Source organism: Chiloscyllium plagiosum, chromosome 36 (assembly GCF_004010195.1).
Source record: "Chiloscyllium plagiosum isolate BGI_BamShark_2017 chromosome 36, ASM401019v2, whole genome shotgun sequence".
Taxonomy (NCBI): Eukaryota; Metazoa; Chordata; class Chondrichthyes; order Orectolobiformes; family Hemiscylliidae; genus Chiloscyllium; species Chiloscyllium plagiosum.
The window spans coordinates 37,674,004-37,691,058 of NC_057745.1; the positions used below are offsets into that span (position 1 = coordinate 37,674,004).

Consider the following 17,055-nt stretch of genomic DNA (forward strand, 5'->3'; position numbering starts at 1 on the left):
ATGAGTAGTGAAGTTCCACAGGGGTCTGTGTTGGGGGTACAATTATTTATATTATGTATGAACGATCTGAATGAAGTAGCTGAGGGCATTGTTGCTATGTTTGCAGATGATACTAAAGACAGTTGGAGGTACAGGTAGTGTTGTGAAGGCTGCAGAAGGACTTTGACAGGCTAGTAGAGTGGGCAAAGAAGTAGCAGGCCATAATATGGGCAAGTGTGAGGTTATGCACTTTGATAGAAAGAATAGAGGCATAGACTATATTCTAAACCGGGAAAGGCTTCAGAAATCTGAAGCTCAAAGAGCCTTGGGAGTCCTTGCTCAGGATTCTGTTAAGGTTAACATGCAGATTCATTTGGCAGTTAGGAGGTAAATACAACGTTAGTATTCATTTTGAGAGGATTGGAATACAACTGCAGGGATTTACTCCTGAGGCTGTGTAAGGCTCTGGTGAGATCAGTTTGGAACATTGTGAGCAGTTTTGGCCCCATATCGAAAGAGGGATGTGCTGGCTTTGGAGGGGTTCCAGAGGTGGGATACAAGAACAGTCCTGGGAATGAAGGGCTTGTCATTTGAGGAGCAGTGGATGACTCTGGGTCTGTATTTGATGGAGTTCTGAAGGATCGGGCATCTCTTTGAAATGTACAGGATACTGAGAGGTCTGAATAGATTGGACGTGGAGAAAATGTTTCCACTTGGAGGAGAAACAAACTAAGACCTGAAGGCACATTCTCAGAGAGAAGGGCTGAAACTTTGGAACTGAGGTGAGAAGGAATTTCTTCTGTCAGACGGTTGTAAACCTGTAGAAGTTATTGCTGCAGAGTGCTGAGGAGGTCAACTCGTTGAGGGTATTTACGACAGTGATAAATAAGGTCTTGATTAATCATGGGATCAAGGGTTACAGGGAGAAGGCAGGAGAATGGGGTTGAGAAACCTATTAGCCATGATCGAATGGTGGAGTAGAGTCTATGGACCAAATAGTCTAATTCTGCTCCTATGGTCTGATGGTAAAAGAGCAAGTCTGACATCATCTGTGATTGTGTGAGAAGGTGTCATGGAGAGTGAGGAATTGTTAGGAGTGATGGAGGAGTGAACCAGGGGAGAGAATGGCCTCTGTTGACCATCCCTTCTGGAAGAACAGCACTTTCTGGTTCGACACTTAACAGCCTTCAGGACTCAACACTGGGTTCAGCAATATTGAAGTATGACATCTTTACTCCAGTTTGAGCACAACAAAATGTCAACTCTTTCCTTACATCTTTGGGGCCTTGTTGTCTTTGCTCTCAGCAGAGCAAATCTAATTCATCCTTTTCACATATACCTTTACACTTTCTTCAGATTTCTCTCTCTCCTTTTATCTCCCTTTATCTTTTGCTATGGGCACCCTCACTATCCATTCCACTTGTTCCTCCTCCACCACTATCAACAACATAAAGACCACTATTTCCATCGCCTATCATGTCTGAAGAAGACTCACATCAGACTCAATGCTAACCCTGCTTCTGTCTCCACAGATGCTTCCAGTGCAGCACTCAATGCCAAGTTTCTGCAGCATTTTCTGTTTTATCTTTTAGATTCTCAGCATCAGTAGTATTTTGCTTTCATTTACGCTGAATACCTTGATCAAGGGTAAATAAATAATTTCACCAGAGGTGTAACGTTTAAATTAAACTTGAATTCTGGAACTTCTGGAACATACAAGGTGTAGATTGTTGCTTCTCCTAAGTTTTTAAAGTCTTTCTCGCTGTATGTGGGTGTTGCTGGAAAGTGACATTTATTGCCCATTCTAGTTGTCTTATAAAACTATTATACATTGAATAAATGTGATATGGGTAGGTATTTCATTTATCCTAGACCACACAAGTATATGAGATCTACAGCACAGAAGCAGGCCATTTGTTCCACCATTTCATGCTGGTGTTTATGGTCCACTTGAGTACCCTTCTAATCTATCTTCGTCCAATCTATCATCATAACCCTGTTCTCTTCCTCATTTGATTGTCTAGCTTTTCCTTAATACCATCTATTCTATTCACTTCAACCATTCCTTGTGTAGCGTGTTCCACATTCTCACCAATTTTTGAGCAGAAAAATTTCTTCTGAATTCTCTGTTTGATTTATTTGTGATTACCTTAAATTGGTGGTCTCCGGAAATGTTCTTCACAGGATGAAACATTCTCTCTGTGGTTGTGGTTCTGTTCGCCGAGCTGGAAGTTTTTGTTGCAAACGTTTCGTCCCCTGGCTAGGCGACATCATCAGTGCTTGGGAGCCTCCTGCGAAGCGTTTCTTTGATGTTTCCTCCGGTGTTTATAGTGGTCTGTCCCTGCCGCTTCCGATTGTCAGTTTCAGCTGTCCGCTGTAGTGGTTGGTATATTGGGTCCAGGTCGAATCTTCGCACAAACTTTGAATTCTCTCTGTGCATCACTTGACAAATATCTTTCATAATTTCAGCTACCTTTTATTAGGTCAACCTGTTGGGGAGTTGTTCAAATCCATTATTAAGGGAATGATAACAGGACATTTGGAAAGTTAAAATGCAATCTGCCAGAGTCAGCATGGTTTATGAAAGATAAATCACACTGAGTAATTTGCTGTTCTTTGAGGATAAAACAAGCAATATAGATACTGGAGATCTTGTTGTGGACTTTCAGAAAGCATTGGATGAGGTGCTGCACAAAAGGTTGATATACAAAATGAGAATACTTGGGGATGGGATAATGTATTAGCTTGGATGGAAGATTAGCTAACCAACATTAACTAGAAAATCAGGATTACTGGTTGGCAAACTGTAAATAGTGGGGTGCCACAGGAATTGGTCCTCAAATATTTACAATTCATGTTAATGACTTGGATGTAGGGATAGAAAATACTGTAGCCAAATTTGTAGATAACACTTAAAGTAGGTGGGAAAGTAAGTTGTGATGAAAAAAGTATTAAATTTATGCATGTTTATGAAAAATTTAGGTGAATGCACCAAAATTTAGCAGATGAAGTTGAAAATAAATAGATGTGAGGTAATCCATTTTGGTCAGAGGAATAAAGACAACATTATCGAAATGGAGAGAAACGTCAGAGTGCTTTGGTTCAGAGAGATCTGGGTTTCCTCATGTATGAATCACAGAAAACTAGTTGCAGGTGCACCCAATATGCAAGAATTGCAGGTAAATGCAATTTTGGTATTTATTGCTAAAGGAATAAAGAATAAAAGTAGGAAAATGTTGCTCTGACTGTACAAAGGCACATAATTTTGGTCCTCTTCAAGAGGGATGTAGTTGCATTGGAGGCAGTTCAGAGAAGGTTCACTCAATTCTAGAGATGAGGGGTGTGTCTTATAAAGAGAGATTGAGCAGTTTAGGCCGATAAAGTCTGGAGTATGTGATTTATTGTCACTTACATTTTAGAGAATAATGCAGTAGAATATAATGAAAAACTTCAACAGTCGCCACAATCCGGTACCATATTGAATAGCTTAAGAAGAAAAAGGATAAAAGATATAACAGAAAGAGAGTCCTGAGCTGTAAGCCAGATCACCATGATACCTGTGCCTCCACCCCTCCTCCTCCACCTGCGCTGGACCCAACATTGGAGTCACCAGTCTTTAAGTGCCATCTCTTTGTCACTGGGCCCACCTTGCTGAATCCACACTTGCCCCACAGTCAGGAGTCCCCAGCTCTGCTGCTGCCTCAATGATAGGAATCTCTACTTTGGGCATACCTAGCTGCTGCTGCCTTGTCAATGCCAGGAGTCACCTCTCTGGGCCTAGTACAACCAGGGGTCCTGTCCTCAAGTGCCAGACCAAGCTACTGCTAACCTCCAAGATGTTACTTTGTCAGTGCTGCCATTTTAAAACATCTGCTGCCACCACTGCCTCTGATCTGTGGAGGAGCTTTATTGTCGCTGGCCTCAAATGTCGGGAGGATAACGCCCTTGCTGCTCCTGCTGAAACCACCTCCAGTCGCTGTGAGGAACTATGTCCGCCACTGCCTCCGACCACTGGGGGGAGCCGCCATTCCATGCATGACCCACTCAAGTTGCCATACTGATGTCACCCACTAACCCACTGTAAAGAGAAAAAAATTAGATTAGATTACATTACAGTGTGGAAACAGGCCCTTCGGCCCAAAAAGTCCACACCGACCCACCGAAGCGCAACCCACCCATACATTTACCCCTTACCTAACACTACGGGCAATTTAGCATGGCCAATTCACCTGACCTGCACATCTTTGGACTGTGGGAGGAAACCGGAGCACCCGAAGGAAACCCACGCAGACACGGGGAGAATGTGCAAACTCCACACAGTCAGTCGCCTGAGGCGGGAATTGAACCCGGGTCTCTGGCGCTGTGAGGCAGCAGTACTAACCACTGTGCCACCGTACCGCCCACTGAAAGACAAAGAGTAGGAGTAAAAATAGAAAGAATGTGGACGAGCCCCAGGTAGAAACCGCACACAGCCCTGCTACTCTGCTGCCATTTTGAATATTGTTCAGAAGAATGAGAGGAGTTTTAATGAGACATATGGGATATTAAAGGAGATTTACACACATATGGAGAATGGACACTTCCTCATTTGGTGTGTCGAGGTCACAGTTTTAGGACAAAGGGTAGCAGATTTAAAACAGATGAGAAATCACTTCTCTCAAACGGTTGTGAATTTGTGGAATTCACTCCCCAAAGTGTGGTGGATGCTAAAACTTGACTAAATTTAAAAAGGAGATAGATAAATTTTCAATTTGTAATGGATTGAAGGCTTATGGAAAGTGGGCAGGAAAACAGAGTTGAGGCTGAGAAAAGATCAATCATGTATGGATTGAATGGTGAAGCAGACTCAGGGCTAAATTGCCTACTCCTAGTTCTTACATTCTAGAATAGAAGGGTTTGAACTCCAAAGGAAGAGGTGTTGGCAATTCTGGAAAGTGTGAAAATAGATAAACCCCCTGGGCCTGATGGGATTTATCCTGAGATTCTCTGGGAAGCTAGAGAGGAGATTGCAGAGCCTTTGGCTTTGATCTTGTTGTCGTTATTGTCTACAGGAGTAGTGCCAGAAGACTGGAGGATAGCAAATGTTATCCCCTTCTTTAAGAAGGGGCGTAGAGACAACCCTGGTGATTACAGACCAGTGAGCCTTACTTTGGTTGTGGGTTAAAAGTTGGAATGGATTATCAGAGGTAGGATTTATAATCATCTAGAAAAGAATAATTTAATTATGGATAGTCAACACGGTTTTGTGGAGGGTAGGTCATGCCTCACAAACCTTAGTGAGTTCTTTGAGAAGGTGACCAAACAGGCGGATGAGGGTAAAGTGGTTGATGTTGTGTATATGGATTTCAGTAAGGCATTTGATAAGGTTCCCCACGGTATGCTATTGCACAAAATACAGAGGCATGGGATGGAGGGTGATTTAGTGGTTTGGATCAGAAATTGGCTAACTGTAAGAAGACAGAGGGTGGTGGTTGATGGGAAATGTTCATCCTGGAGTTCAGTTACTAGTGGTGTACCGCAAGGATCTGTTTTGGAGCCACTTAGAGTCATAGAGTTGTATAGCACGGAAATAGACCCTTCGGTCCACCTCGTCCACGCCAACCAGATATCCCAACCTAATCTAGTCTTACTCGCAAGCACCCGGCCCATATCCCTCCAAACCCTTCCTGTTCATGTACCCATCCAGATGCCTTTTAAATGTTACAATTGTATCAGCCTCCACCACTTCCTCTGGCAGCTCCTTCCATACACATACCACCCTCTGCGTGAAAAGGTTGACCTTTAGGTCTCTTTTATATCTTTCCCCTCTCACTCTAAACTTATGTCCTCTAGTTCTGGTCTCCCCCACCCCAGGGAAAAAACTTTGTGTATTTATCCTATCCATCCCCCGTCATGATATTATAAGCCTCTGAGGTCACCCCTCAGCCTTGGACACTCCAGGGAAAACCGCCCCAGCCTATTCAGCCTTTCGTATCGCTCAAATCCTCTAAACCTGGCAACATGATTGTGAATCTTTTCTGAACCCTTTTAAGTTTCACAATATCCTTCCAATAGGAAGGAGACCAGAATTGCACGCAATATTCCAACAGTGGCCTAACCAATGCTCTGTACCCTTTTAAGTGGTGGAGGCTGCAACATGACCTCCCAACTCCTGTACTCAATACACAGACTAACAAAGGAAAGCAGACCAAATGCTTCCTTCACTATTCTATCTACCTGCGACTCTACTTTCAAGGCACTATGAACCTGCACTTCAAGGCCTCCGATGCTCCAGGGAATACAGCCCTAGCCTATTCAGCCTCTCCCTATAGCTCCAATCCTCCAAATCTGACAGCATCCTTGTAAATCTTTTCTGAACCCTTTCAAGTTTCACAACATCCTTTGATAGGAAGATCAGAATTGAACGCAATATTCCAACAGTGGCCTAACCAATGTCCTGTACAAGTGCAACATGACCTCCCAACTCCTGAACTCAATATCACCAAATCATACAAATATCTCAGCAAGGAGCCCAGTAATCACATCCCTAGCTTCCCACAAAGTTCAGGGATACATCTGATCAGATCCCAGGGATTTATCCATTTTCACAGGTTAGTGGTCTAACTAATGTCCTGTACAGCCGCAACATGACCTCCAACTCCTGCACTCAGTATTCTGACCAATAAAGGAAAGCATACCAAACGCTGTCTTCACTATCTTATCTACCTGCAACTGCACTTTCAAGGAGCTATGAACTTGCACTCCAAGGTCTCTTTGTTCAGCAACACTCCCTGGGACTTTACTATTAAGTGTATAGGTTTGCTAAGATTTGCTTCCCCAAAATGCAGCACCTCGCATTTATCTAACTTAAACTCCATTTGCCACTCTTCAGCCCATCGGCCCATCTGATCAAGATCCCATTGTAATCTGAGGTAACCTTCTTCACTGTTCACTACACCTCCAATTTTCTGCCACTACTATTTGTCATTTTCATAAATGACCTGGATGAGAGGGTAGAAGGATGGTTTAGTAAATTTGCAGATAGCACTAAAGTTGGTGAAGTTGTGGACACTACGGAAGGATGTTGCAGGTTACAGAGGGATATAAATAAGTTGCAGAGCTAGGCTGAGGGGGCAAGTGGCAAATGGGGTTTAATGCGGAAAAGTGTGAGGTGATTCATTTTGGAAGGAGTAACAGGAATACAGAGTACTAGGCTAATGGTAATATTCTTGATAGTGTGGATGAACAGAGAGATCTCTGTATCCATGTGCGTAGATCCCTGAAAGTTGCCACCCAAGTTGATAGAGTTGTTAAGAAGGCGTACGGTGTGATACTTTTAGTGGTAGAGGGGTTTAGTTTTGGAGACATGAGGCCATGTTGCAGCTGTACAAAACTCTGGTGTGGCCGCACCTGGAGTATTGTGTACAGTTCTAGTCACCACACTATAGGAAGGAGGTGGAAGCTTTGGAAAGGGTGCAGAGGAGATTTACTAGGATGTTGCCTGGTATGGGAGGGAGGTCTTATGAGCAAAGGCTGTTTTCGATGGAGAGAAAAAGGTGGACAGGTGACTTAATTGAGACATATAAGATAATCAGACGGTTAGATTAGTGATAGCCTTTTTCCTCAGATGGTGATGGCTAGTATGAAGGATGTAGCTTTAAATTGAGGGGTGATAGAGATAGGACAGATGTCAGAGGTAGTTTCTTTATTCAGAGTAGTAATGGTGTGGAACGGCCTGCTTGTAACGCTAGTAGACTTGCCAACTTTAAAGGCGTTTAAATGGTCACTGGATAAACATATGGATGACAATGGAATAGTGTAGGTTACGTGGGCTTCAGATTGGCTTTACAGGTCAGTGCAACATCGAGGGCCGAAGGGCCTGTACTACGCTGTAATGTTCTATGTTCTGTTTTCAAGGGAGAGAGATCTAGGCTGTCAGTTCTTGTTTTCTTCTTTTTAATGGCCTTGCTAACTTGTGACAACTTTCAGTAATTGGGAAGTATTGGTATTCCTATCCCCTTTACTAGGTCAACACTCGACTCAGCTTTCTGCACCGACAGACCATTGCTGAACCAGATTGTTTTCACTACATTTGACTTTGCAATGCTATTTCACAAACCGACCTCTTATTTCAAATTTCATTTTAAAATAAACTTGAGTTCTCAGGCTACCGTGTTGGTCTTTGAACTTTCTTATTCTAGTTCTCTAATATTATCATTATACAACTGAACTTCTATTTGAACAACATCTGACCAGCTCACAATTTGATCCAGATTCTTGACATTATTATATTCTATGATATGAAGCGCAGAACAGACTCAATGGACTGAAATGGTCTAATTCTTCTCCTATATCCTATGGTCTTGTAAGGTGTTCAGTAGTATTCTTGAGCAGTTTTAAAATAGATGTTGGAACTGCATGGTGTCATTTTTAGCTTTTGTTTAGCGCAGGAAATTTAGTTGGACAATGCATCCTCATAAACTTTTGTCGCAGGATAAATCTACAGTTGCAATGTGTAATTGGACACTTGCTCACATGGTTCAATTTCAAGGGAACTTGAAAAGATTATGATGTGTTCAGAATAGATTTAGTAAGCTGATGGTTCTTGGCCATTCAGTGTATGACCATTCTAGTTTTCTAGAAATCTGTATCAAGTTTAGCAAGCAACCTGATTTACATTTGATCAATTTAAGGAAGAGCTTCTGAACCAGTCTGCTATTACATTTCTGGTTTGTCAAGAGTGAAGGTGACCATTTATTTACAAATTTGCTGTGAACTGAGGATTGGGGTTGAATATTGAAACACATTTTAAAAAGACCCTAGCAGCCACAGTATTTATTCCATTTCCTTCTGATGGGTCCAGAATTTAAAGAAGCTCATTCTAAGCTACTGTGACAACCTGCTGCCCAATTTTTATGGCTTTTATTTGATAAACGCCAGTACATATTTTATAACATTGAAGCATGATGGTAAAAATTCAAATATCTAAAATTTATGTGTAATGTTTTCTGAACCTTTAGTTTCTAAACAGAGGTTTGGCTCAAAACGTTAACTTTTTTTCCCAATAGCTGCCAGACCTGCTGAGTTTTCTCAGCAATTTCTATTTTTGTTTCAGGTCTTCAGCATCCACCATTTTTTGTTTTCTATGACTCAAGATATTGTTGTTTGGTTATCTTCAACTAGCGAATGAGCAAAATTCACTTTTCCCTACCATGTTTAAAATGTGTATTTTTATATTTCTTTAATACCATTTAGACAATTTCAAAGCATATTTAGAATATAAGCAGCGAAAGCTAAAATATCTACATTTGCAACTGTCATCTGTTTGTAACTGTTGTTGCTTTTCAGTCAACTCATTGCTAAACCTTTGCATGGTGAGAATAAACATTTAATTTTTCATGTACTTTAAAACAAATATGATATGTATAGATTTGGTGTTTTGAGTATTATTTTCTTCTACAGACTTCTTCTGGTGGCCTGCATAAACAAGACAAACCTTTACCTGTTCCTCCAACTCATCGAGATCTTCCGCCTCCCCCACCTGAGCGACACCCATCTGCAAGTGTTGATTCTCGAATGCAGAGGCGGCCTTTACCGAGCACACCAAATGACCTCCTACCACGAGACAAGCCACCTCTTGTACCGCCAAACCGACCTGGAGAAACCTGGCATATACGATCTCAGGCAGCTAAAACACCAGTCCAGACGCTTAATTCGGGGGATAGATGGACAGGTCGAGAATTATCCAACAGGCACTCGTTGCCTTTAGCATTGTCATCTCAGATGGATACCAGGACAGAGGCGGTTAGACATAGCAGTTCACTTGGGCTTGATAATGCAGTGGTGAGAATTACAATGGCATAATTTCATTTAACTTTGTTAGAGTTGGATACTTTGCAGTGCAGATCTTTGATTAACTTCAACAGTAACACTGCTGCCTCACAACGCCAGGGACCCGGGTTCAATTTCTACCTCAGCTGACTGTCTGTGTGGAGTTTGCAGGTTCTCCCCGTGTCCGCGTGGGTTCCCTCCGGATGCTACGGTTTCCTCCCGCAATCCAAAGCTGTGCAGGTTAGGTGAATTGACCATGCTAAATTGCCCATAGTCTTCTGGAATGTGTAGATTAGGTCATTAGTCAGGGGTAAATGTATATGATGGGGACAGGGGAATGGGGTGGGTTGCTCTTCGGAGGGTTGATGTGGACTTGTTGGGCTGAAAGGCCTGTTTCCACACTGTAGGGATTCTAAAAAAAAAGTTCTTTAATTAACTGAAGTAACCAATTTGACATTTCGGGCAAAAGCCCTTCATCAGGAATGAGGCTGGGAGCCTCGGGGGTGGAGAGATAAATGGAAGGAGTGGGGTGAGGTTGGAGGAAAGGTAACTGAGAGTGCAATAGGTGGATGGAGGTGGGGATGAAGGTGATAGATTGGAGAGGACGCTCTGTCAGGTCCATATCCCTTAACAACCCACCCTCCCCTCCTGGCACCTTCCCCTGCCACTGCAGGAATTGCAAAAGCTGCCCCCACATCTCCCTCCTCACCTCCGTCAAAGGCCCCAAAGGAGCCTTCCACATCCATCAAAGTTTCACCTGCACTTCCACACATGTCAATCACTGTATCTGCTGTTCCCGATGTGGTCTACTTTACACTGGGGAGACTGGACGCCTATTCACAGAGCGCTTCAGAGAACATCTCTGGGACACCCGCACCAATCAACCCTACCGCCACATGGCTGAATGTTTCAACTCACCCTCCCACTCTGCTGAGCAAATGCAGGTCCTGGGCCTTCTCCATTGCCATTCCCTTACCACCCGACGCCTGGAGGAAGAACACCTAATATTGTGCCTCAGGATCCTTCAACCCCAGGGCATCAATGTGGACTTCACCAGTTTCCTCATTTCCCCTCTCCCCACCTTACCCCAGTTCCAACCTTCCAGCTCAGCACTGTCCTCATGACCTGTCCCATCTGTCAACCTTCCTTCCCACCTATCTGCTCCACCCTCCCCTCCGAACTATCACCTTCATCCCCACCTACATCGACCTATTGCAATCTCAGCTACCTTTCCCCCAGCTGCACCCCCTCCCATTTATCTCTCCACCCCCAAGGCTTCCAGCCTGATGAAGGGCTTTTGCCTGAAACATTGATTTTCCTGCTCCTCGGATGCTGCCTGACCTGCTGTGCTTTTCCAGCACCACTCTAATCTTGACTCTGATCTCCAGCATCTGCAGTACTCACTTTTGCCCTGAAGTAACCAGATGTTTGATGCAAGTTTCTGTTTTATGGTGGGGGTTATAGGTTTTTATTTAGCCATTTCATCAAATAAGCAATAGTTAATGTCATTCTAATTTACATCAGTGACTTGGATTCAGAAACTCAAATTTAGTCAAACTTTAACAAACTGTATGGTGCAGTGAAATCCAAGAAGGATTCACAAGTGAGTTAGACAATCTGCAAGTGGGTGGATCAATGGCAGATGATGTTTAAAATACTGCACTTTGAAATTGAAAATAAAGTGACACAAATGCATCATGAGTAACAGTGAAATAACGAAGTTGAACATCTATTAAATATCACCATTTAAAAGATAATTATAGCTGGAGAAGGCCATAGTGTTAAGAGATCCTGAAATCGAAACCAAGCTAAAGCAGCTGTCACCAAAACAAGCGTGTGAGAATGCAAATCAGTAAAAATATGGTCAGACTGTCCAGTACTCTCATCATGCTACATTCTGACCACGATGTCCGATCGCCAAAACACAAGGGACACATTTAAGTGTAGGATTCCCAGTGCGTAAGGATGAATTCGGACATTATGACCTCAAAAACAAGCATCAGGAAGATGTTTTTAGAGACATACAATAACGCGTTCTCCTCTTGAGCTTTTCTCGAAGACTGCTTTTCCATTTTCATGAACTCATCTTTTAGGTGATGCCATCATGTAGCAACCATACCATCTGTACAATTATTGACATATGGGGTATCTGGACTTGCAGAATTAAAATAATTCATCAATATCCTCAATGCTGATCAGCTTCTCGCCACTGTACACAAGGGAAGCATTAATTTCTCAGCCATCATATTTAAATTCTCTCTTCTCTGTCTTTGTGACCACACCCCCTCACCTCGTGCGACCTTCTCTCTCTTGTATTTCTCCTCTTTCAGCTTTTTTCTTCTCTCCAGATCTCTTGTAGCACATTTCTTCCCCCCCCCCCACACTTCCTGTGCACCCCCTGCATACATACACACACACACCTCTTTCAGCTCATAGCCCTTCAGCTGCCTCTTTTTCTATCCCACTCTTCTTGAAGCCTCCTTCTTTTCCACCCTTCCCTTGCAGCTTCCTTCTCCCCTCTCTCACACCTCATAGCTTGCTGCTCCCTTCTCTCACTGCCTTTTTGCCACTGCATTCCTCTTGCAGCTTAGCTTCCTTTTCCCTCTCCTCTCTCCCAACCCTTTTGCAGCCTCCTCTCTTTTTCCATTGTCTCTCTCTATCTCTCTCTTCTCCAAGGCCTCCCTCCCACATATACCAACATTCAAATCGACACGGCGCGTGCGCGCGCACACACACTCACTCTCGCGCTATCTCTCTCCCTCTCTCTCTCTTTGAGTGCAACAAACAAAACTGGGTCCAACACAAGTTCCTTTCAGCATCAGCAATAGATTGTGCTTGCAAAACCTGTCCCCTCCATGGCTAAAGGCAACTCTGAACCCCAAACCCCAACTGCTGGCTTTTTCTTTACCCAACACTCAGCCCTTGCCCTGATAAAACTCTGCCCAGCAACTCTTTCAATGTCATTGCTGACTTTCCTAATTGTTTGTTGCTTCTCTGATCACGTGCTGTTTCTTTCCTGTGTTTGGTATTGCCGCATTTACTAATGTGCCTATTAGCTGCAAGTTTAGGGGATAGTCAGCCTGTGATTGGAGAAGCAGCATCTTAACATTCCCTTCCATTCTTTTCATGAGATGACTCATTTCTTGAGTGATTGTTTGTAGACCATGTTCAGCGGTAGATTGGCACACAGACGCCATGTATTTTGAGCATTGTAAGATATCAAACAATGAGCCGATAGATAATCTAGAAACTTGCGGACAATTAAATTGCCTAAGAAAATATAGGTTCAGACCGAAAAAATGAAGTTTGGATTGATGTCAAGAAGCTCTTTCGATAAGGGATTGAAATGCATTAAATAAGTTCTTACTTTATAACAGAGATCAAACCATAGAATTATTTAAGAAACAGCAATGTGAGGAGTGTCATTTCGGAAAGACAAATCAGGGCAAGACTTATCCACTTAATGGCATGGTCTGGGAGTGTTGCCAAGCAGAAAGACCTTGAGGTGCAGGTTCATCGTTCTTCAAAGTGAAGTCGCAGGTAGACAGGGTGGTGAAGAAAGCACTGTATGGTATGCTTGCCTTTTTTGGTCAGTGGATTGAGTTTAGGAGTTGGGATGTCATGATGTGGCTGTACAGGACATTGGTTAGGCCACTTTTGGAATGCCGCATTCTGTTCTGGTCTTCCTGCTATAGAAAAGATGTTCTGAAACTTGAAAGGGTTCAGAAAAGATTTACAAGGATGTTGCTGAGACTAGAGGGTATCAGCCACAGGGAGAGGCTGAATAGCTGGAACTGTTCTCCCTGGAGCATTAGAAGCGGCAGGATGACTTATAGAAGTTTATAAAATCATGAGGGGCATGGACAGCATAAATAGACAAGTCTTTTCCCTAGGGATGGGTGAGTTCAGAACTAGAGGGCATAGGTTTATGTGAGAGGGGAAAGATTTAAAAGGGATCTGAGGGGCTACTTTTTCACAGAGAGGGTGGTGCATGTATGGAATGAGCTGCCAGAGGAAGTGATAGAGGCTGGTATAATTCCAACATTTAAAAGACATCTGGATCCAGATATGAATAAGAAGAGTATAGAACGATATGGAGCAAATGCTGGCAAATGGGACTTAATTATTTTAGGATATCTGATCAGCATGGATGAGTTGGACTGAAGGGTTTGTTTCTGTGCTGTACAACTCAATAATCCTACAATTAGTCCCTGCAGCATATCAATTTCAGTGGGGTCGCTCGGGATGGATCAGTAAAAACATACCATGTCCTTCCCCAGCTAGAATTATCTTTTAAATGGTGATATTTAATAGATGTTCAAATTACTGGAACTGAAATCAATGCATGAACAGAGGTGCAAGTTACCTTATCCAAATGCATGATTTGAATGCCACACTAAGTTACTTAGATAGTAGCTTGCAGGATAAAACAAAAGCTACCGCCTTGGGCAACAGTCTGTGTGGGGTTTGCACATTCTCCCTGTGTCTGCGTGGGTTTCCTCCGGGTGCTCCGGTTTCCTCCCACAATCCAAAGATGTGCAGGTCAGGTGAATTGGCCATGCTAAATTGCCCATAGTGTTGGGTACTTTAGTCAGGATAAATCTAGAGTAGGGGAATGGGTGTGGGTGGGTTACTCTTCGGAGGGTTGATGTGAACTTGCTGGGCCGAAGAGCCTGTTTCCATACTGAAGGGAATCTAATCTAATCTAAAAGCCATAGTGTTATGATAAGTTTCTTCACTGATTTGGGATCTTTGAGAAAATGAAAGAAGGGCCAGAGGAAGCACATAGTCTGAGGAAACCATGATATGTGTGTGCGCAGGATTTTAGCAGTTTCCACACTTTATCTGCTAAAATTAATTCACAGCTTGACTTAGGTTCTTGTATACACATCCAAATTTATATATAACTCACCTACTTTATGCTGATTTTTAGAAAAATTTCATTTTTAAATTGCTATTCCTTACATAATATCTTTTGATTATTGCAGGCTTTCTGTGGTGCCTTGAGTGATGGCTCAGAGTACGAGACCTCCAAAGTGAAATCCTCCACATCAGCAAGTACCATCTACTCTCTTGCTTCACGGTATGTAAAGTTCTGCATTGTGAATGTTGCATAGGGGTTGAGCATCAGTGACGGTTTACATCATCTGCAATAAAGCCTGTATAAGGAAGTGAATAGCTTTACATATACACAATAATGCATCGATGACCTGTTGCATGATACAATCACAGTTTTCTTTTACGTGATTTGCTATGTCATTATTCACTGAGATGGCAATATCAGTTGTGTTTGTCTCTGGTATTGTAGGGAGTGAGGGATTAACAAATTTACTCTGTGCTACAGTTACAGTTCAAGGGCACTGTCAAACCTAAGTGGTCATTATTAATGAATAGAACATGGATAGGTTTTTGATTGGAGGTGGGGTACCCACTGGCAGTCACTCAGTTTCTTGCCAAATATCCACATCCATATTTTCAAATAAAAGTAACTGGATAGTGGTTAAGAATTGGATCTGCACCATTTTCCACTGTAACAAACTTTTCCCTTTTTAGTTTAGGATTTGCTTTAAACATGACTTTTTTAAAAAAAAAACAAAGCATCTTAGTCATCCTAACCCTTCAGCTAGAAGTTGTGACATATGGAGCTTGATGTGGAAGAGACAATTTTTTTCAAAGGTGAATGTCACCAAGTACACTGTCTAAATTGTAAAGATAGTTCTCTGCTAGAAAAGGCTCTGTGTTCACCATTATACTAACTTTATAATTTCTGTGCTCTTGGCTGCACCATTTTTGTCTCATAGAAGTGGAATACAGGGAGCCTCAAATGCACAGGCAGTTCCGAGGTAAGGTCGTGTTTGGTCATTTAAACTTTAAGGCTATAATTTAGGCACTTCATCTGGCAAATGTCAGGTAGTTGACTGAAGTTATGTAGTAACTGGCAGTAACTATTGAAATAATCAACAAGTTACCTATACAAAAGAAAAAAAATAGAAATGCAAGCAGATTCTGGATATCATGAACAATAACAGAAATTGCTAGAACAATTCAGCAGGTCTGGCAGCATCTGTGGAGAGACAGCAGTGTTAACGCTTCAGGTCCAGTGACTCTTCTTCCAGGGTTTTTTTCCACCAATTTCTGTTTTTGTAGCAAGCTGCCTGTTGCCTGTTGTCGTTTGATAATGCAGAACTTAAATATTGCTGTAACAAAACACATTTTGTCGAAGCTTTTTATCTTGCACTCATCAGGATGACTGGTAAGAAATATCAAAGTAAGGAAAAACAACATTGAGACAGTATGAGAGGGGAATACTGATTAGTAGATACATTTCCATGGAGAAATTGGCGAAAGTAATACTATCGCCTGTTTATTAGTCTGTCTGTTTTGCACCAGTATATCTCAAAGAAATGGACCGATTTTAAAAAGGCTTTGTACACATTGTATGGCCCATGGAAGACTGATTAGTTTTTGACGATGGTTCTGGAATTTTTCAAAGGATCTGTTATCATTGTGAGATGGGATGAATTGGCTTTTTTGTGGTTTGCAGTTATAAAATTGGGAAGAAAACATAATTTGATGGAAATATGCAGGAAATCCTTCAGAATCTGTAATGAGAAACATTTTCTCTGCAACATCTTTCCTGGGGATGCATTGACTAATGGACCTAGTTTTGGAAGTACCAAAGAGGGCAGAAGAGAGAAGATGGGGAGAAAGAAGTGGGGAAAAAAAAGGCTTGAGTGTTGACAGTGAACAAAGAAATGGTGGCCTTCCAATGGGCAAGAAAGAGGTAACGTCAGGGTTAAATTGTATGGATGTAAATGCATGAAGTATCATGAACAAGATTGGGGAATTCAAAATTCTTCTGGGGGAATATGACATAGTAACATTGATAGAAACATGGCTTAAGCCAGAACAAGACTGATACCTTAACATCCAGATTATCAGGTTGTTAGAAGAAACAGGATGAATAAAAAAGGGAGGAGGTATAGCAGTTTTGGTCAAAGATGGTATCATGATGCTTGAACAAGATGCAGTTCCTGAATTAGAACCTACATGTTAGAACATAGAACATAGAAGAATACAGCGCAGTACAGGCCCTTTGGCCCTCGATGTTGCGCCGATCCAAGCCCACCTAACCTATACTAACCCACTATCCTCCATATACCTATCCAATGCCCGCTTAAATGCCCATAAAGAGGGAGAGTCCACCACTGCTACTGGCAGGGCATTCCATGAACTTACGACTCACTGAGTGAAGAACCTACCCCT

At 42.4% G+C, this 17,055-nt stretch overlaps 1 protein-coding gene across 3 annotated transcripts in view; it reads left to right on the forward strand.

Moving 5' to 3' along the window:
- The window catches only part of cbl (Cbl proto-oncogene, E3 ubiquitin protein ligase), a 271,172-nt gene that overhangs the window by 239,338 nt on the left and 14,779 nt on the right, over positions 1 to 17,055 (forward strand). For 2 of the 3 annotated variants that reach the window (XM_043677729.1, XM_043677727.1), the window contains 3 exons: positions 9,421 to 9,801; positions 14,778 to 14,872; positions 15,591 to 15,632. In XM_043677729.1, coding sequence (XP_043533664.1) covers positions 9,421 to 9,801; positions 14,778 to 14,872; positions 15,591 to 15,632 — 518 coding nt within the window. The remainder of the gene's footprint in view (positions 1 to 9,420; positions 9,802 to 14,777; positions 14,873 to 15,590; positions 15,633 to 17,055) is intronic. The other variant, XM_043677728.1, reaches the window with a different exon arrangement.